A 4,923-nucleotide genomic window follows, 5' to 3' on the forward strand; every position below is an offset into this window, starting at 1 on the left:
AACTTATAGAAAAACCTATTGATTGTTTATTTCTCGTGGAACAATTTTTCTTTCAGCATACATGTACATAGCAAGTTTCAAGACAATATTTAGCACTAGATGAGAAAGAAGTTTTAGCATACAACCTGCACAGTTTCTGGCAGCATTGCAGTTTAGTATATAAGTACATATTTATGCATTTCTTGTCTATGTTTTATATATGCCATAAAGCTTAAACAATGTTAAATAGTGCTTTACTATTAATTTTTTTAGTTTTCAAATTGTAGGCGCTAAAAAAACTAGCTCTAGCAATTGCAAAAAATGCATGATTTTCAAACTATCTTGAAGCATTGCAGCTTCATAAGTGAAAATGGAAAAAAACTGAAAATAAAACTAAAAAAATATAATATTTAGAACATAAAAACTAAATTAATTTCAACTTCAATTAGTTTAAATTCGACAAAGTCGGGTCACATACCTTTATTCTTGGGAGCAGCAGCAGCCAAATGGTTTAGAGCGTCTGACCTCTGAACAGCAGGTTAAAGTTCAATTCTACTTGTAGAAAAGGTCACTGGTGGTGACGGTAAAGGTATCCGATTTTAAATTACTCTCACTGAAAATTGTTTTATTCAAGTATCTAACTAGAGTTTTGTAAAAAAAATGTCACTTTTATCTTTTGGATCACCAGTTGTCACTCGTCACAAAGCTGACACTTTCAATTACTTGCCTCTCCGGTAAGCAAGCAAAAATTATCTGGCAGTCGGTGTGCCGTCAGATATCGTAAGAAATTTGGCAATACAAAATGGTAGTCGAATAGTGCAGATGGTAATGTGCCCGGCTGTTAAGTTGAATGTACGAGTTCAAATCCTGTGCCATGCTATCTTTTTCCCAACGTTCAACCGTGGTTTCAGACGGACGGAAATTACTCTTATTATAGTAAAGGTCTTTCAGAGTTTTTTGATCTGTAGAGCAAATTAAAATAATTACGGTAAAATCTTATAAAAATATATAATTCAATATACTTATATGACAGTTTTTATCTGCAAAGTGGATTCTAAGGAATAAACTTTAACTAGAGTTTTACCTTTATTTGAACAACTCTCAAAACATAGCTAAATATATTTGTTGTCTAATTTCTACCATACAAATAAATGTGATACAATCACTGAAGTGCTATTATGCCTGTCTATTAGTTGGCTAGGCTGTTATAGAATATAGACTAGTACAACACTGTTTAAGGTGCCAACATTGATCTTGGACATCATGAGAACAGAGCTAGGAAAGCCCTGGAGGAGGGACTCGCATTTGAAGATGCAGTCAGCACAGTTGTGAACATGACTTCAACTAAGGATACCCTGGTTGTTGTCTCTGCAGATCACAGTCACGCTTTCTCTTTTGGAGGTAAAATGTAATTCACACATTTTTTCAGTCAGTTTACTAATAGTCTTTGCAAGGCATCTTTTAAAATGCATGCGAACATCGACTATCTCAACTGCTTATTCATCATCTAAAAACTGTTAGCTTGAAGTTATTCTAAGAGACCTAGCTAAAATGACGCCTATACAGAAGATGAGATAGCAGGTAAAGCTAGGTATGTGTAAAACTTATAATGTGCTGAAAAGATTGCTTTTGCTATGAGTGATTGATTTTTATAAAGTTAGCAGTCATAACCTAGTGGACTAGCATGCCTGACCTGTAAACAATAGACTGGGGTTCAATTCTCAAAGAAAGCTTGCCGGTGGTAACAAGAATGGGATTCAACCTTAACCTGCCCTCGGCAATTGGGCAGGTTTTCAGCCATTGAGGTTCTCTTACTACTAGATTTTGACATGTTTAGCTAAAGTCACAAAGCCAATGTTTGTACAACAATGGCTTTTAAAAACACACACGCCTTATGCTTGCAGTAAGCTAAGCAGACATCATACTCAATCTTGGAAGGATTACTTACTCCAATGAAATTCAACATTGGCTAAAGAAAGTCGAGGAATACAAATAGAGACAGAATAATGATAATCCCACGACCGAACAAGCGGAGCGAAGTTTGAGAGTTTTTATGATAAATGCATGTGCACACAACTTACAAAAATTATTCATCAACAACATCGCAAACCCTTGTTTCAAAATCTAATCAACAAGTTTAGCCATCGTTTTGTACAGTCGTTAAAGTATAATAACGATACAAAACACATATAAGCCTATTTAAATATGTTACCAAGTCTTTGTAAATTTTCGACAGTCTCTTAAAACTTACCCATCTGATCGGATTATACACAAATAGACAGATTAATTTGGCCGAAAATCGTCACAAAACGCTTAAAAAGCTTGGTTTAATCAAAGTTGAGATGGGCAAACGAAACGCCAAGCGACAGAGAATAGAACCATTAAGGTGACAGGAAAATTTCTAGGAATAATAATGATAATAATAATAATAATTGACAAAGTTTACTGCAGAGACTTGATACAAAAATTATTGCTGACAATATTATTGCTGACCATATTATCGCTAACCATATTATCGCTAACCATATTATTACTGATCATACTATTACTGACCATATTATTACTGACCATATTATTGCTGACCATATTATTGCTGAACCTATTATTACTGACCATATTATTACTGACCATATTATTACTGACCGTATTATTGCTGACCCTATTATTGCTAAACATGGAGTGATAGGTTCCTTGTTCTATAACTCTCTAAAACTTCCCTGTACCGAGGTCTATCAGCTTTAGAACAGCTGAAAGAGAGATGAGGTGAGCTCTAAAAGGTTTGCTTGTTTTGTGGATAGTTTGTTGGAAGGCTTGTTACCGCTTCACCGCTGCTGAAAGTTTCTTCTAAGAACAGATGAACAGAAGCATACACCCTTTTTGTTGTAGGCATAGCAAGAGTTAATTATGATTTATTTTTGGATCTGTTCTCAGGTTACTCTAAGCGAGGCAGCGACATACTGTCCGTAGCCGACAATGATTTCGACCCTTCGAAGTTGAAGGACAGAACAGGAAATCTCTATACTATTCTTTCATATGGCAATGGGCCAGGATTCCAAACTGTTGATCAGCAGGTCAACCTCACACTGTCTGAAAACAAAGACTACTATAGTTAGCTAGTTAGCTTTTGGAGAAGACATTTTTGTCTGAGTGTTTTAACTACGATCAAGTTCTGTCAATTTCAATCTTGAAACATCTTGGCAGTCAGATTACCTCAAACAACAAACAAAATCTTAAATGATAGAATATATTTATATTTTTCAATAAAATCTTTTAAAATTTGACGTAAACGTCAGTGAACGTTTGATAATTAGCATTTTTCTTCTTTAATTTCTATTTTAATTGTATAGAAGAAATTTGCATTTTTGTTACAAAAAACATGTTTTATTGAAAACGCTAAACTGTTACACATGCTTTATGTTTGTCTACAACTTCTATAATCTAACTACAATGCAGTATATTTGAATGACTATCTCTTTAGTTTCTTGTTATTTATAATATATTTTGTATTTTTAAAAAGCAAATCAACAACTCTACCATAAGGTGTCACAGAGAATTACAATATTTTAACTTTCTTTAAGGATTTTAGAACAATTTGTACAATTTTGGTCTATGTTCAATAGAACGCTTTTCATTTTTAAGAGTGTCTGGTTCTTGCTAATAAGGATGTTGTTTGTCTAAGATTCGCTGTTAGCAAGCAGTACTCTATTTTGAAATGATGAGCTAAGGCTAGCCACGAGTTACCTAAAAGAATAATAAGTTATTAATCTAGGTAACTACCATCATAAAATAACAAGTTACTATAAAACTTGGCTGTAAGTTTTTATGCGGATTAGCTATGTACACATAATTTGCCCATTTTTATGCCTGTTAGTGCGTCCACTCAGGCATGTTCCATTGTCTAAGGTATATGCAGACAACTTGGAGAAAATGTTTGATTTATCGATCCTAAATGTAGGATGGTTAGGAGTCATACTTTTTCTGATTTTGTAAGATGATTGTGCAAATTATTGTTGAAAAGATGAGGAACTAAGGCTTAGACTTTGTAAAGCAGCAATATTGAAGGAATACACAGTTATATAATAAAAACAACAATTTCTACCTAAAATATTCCTTGTAGAGATATTAGAGAACTTTATAAGATAAAACATAATGTAGTGGTATATATTATTTTATGGCTAATCAAATCAATAGCCTTTACACTTTTGTGATACAAAATAGATTTAGATATAATATTCAATGAAGTTTTATGTGGCATTATGATGCAACAAGGTATTATGTTTTTCTGTTCTCCACTTTTCTCTCTAGTGTTATTTTTTAACATTCACCTTTACAGATGTTGATCGTGTCTACCAGTCTGCATTCCCGCTGCCTATTGACACGCATGGGGGCGCTGATGTGCCACTCTATGCTTCAGGACCAATGGCCCACATATTCACAGGAGTCCATGAACAAACATTTATAGCTAATGGAATGGCTTATGCAGCATGCATTGGACGAGACAAGAGCCACTGCAATCCTGCCCCTGCCACTACTGCTGCTGATACCAGTTGTCAAGGCTCTGATGCCCCAAATCTATTTCCAGTAAAAGCTTTGGTTGCCTGTCTTGCAGTCATGTGTTGTCTGTTACTGTAATCGCTGACATGTGGCAGCAGGCTCTATGTCATATGATAGCTGACCATATTATAATAATAGTGACCATATTATCACTGACCATATTATTACTGACCATATTACTACTGACCATATTATTACTGACCATATTATTACTGACAATATTATTGCTGACCATATTATCACTGACCATATTATTACTGACCATATTATTACTTACCATATTATTGCTGACCATATTATCACTGACCATATTATTACTGACCATATTATTACTGACCATATTACTACTGACCATATTATCACTGATCATATTATCACTGACCATATTAT

At 34.1% G+C, this 4,923-nt stretch overlaps 1 protein-coding gene across 1 annotated transcript; it reads left to right on the forward strand.

Annotated features, from left to right (window-relative positions):
* Positions 1–1,276: 1,276 nt before the first annotated feature.
* LOC137407308 (alkaline phosphatase, tissue-nonspecific isozyme-like) lies at positions 1,277–4,714 on the forward strand. The gene is made up of 3 exons (XM_068093920.1): positions 1,277–1,380; positions 2,911–3,087; positions 4,313–4,714. The coding sequence occupies exons 1-3, from the start codon at positions 1,314–1,316 to the stop codon at positions 4,609–4,611; spliced, it is 543 nt and encodes a 180-aa protein (XP_067950021.1). The 5' UTR covers positions 1,277–1,313; the 3' UTR covers positions 4,612–4,714.
* Positions 4,715–4,923: the final 209 nt, after the last annotated feature.

This window comes from Watersipora subatra, chromosome 10, assembly GCF_963576615.1.
Source record: "Watersipora subatra chromosome 10, tzWatSuba1.1, whole genome shotgun sequence".
Lineage (NCBI taxonomy): Eukaryota > Metazoa > Bryozoa > Gymnolaemata > Cheilostomatida > Watersiporidae > Watersipora > Watersipora subatra.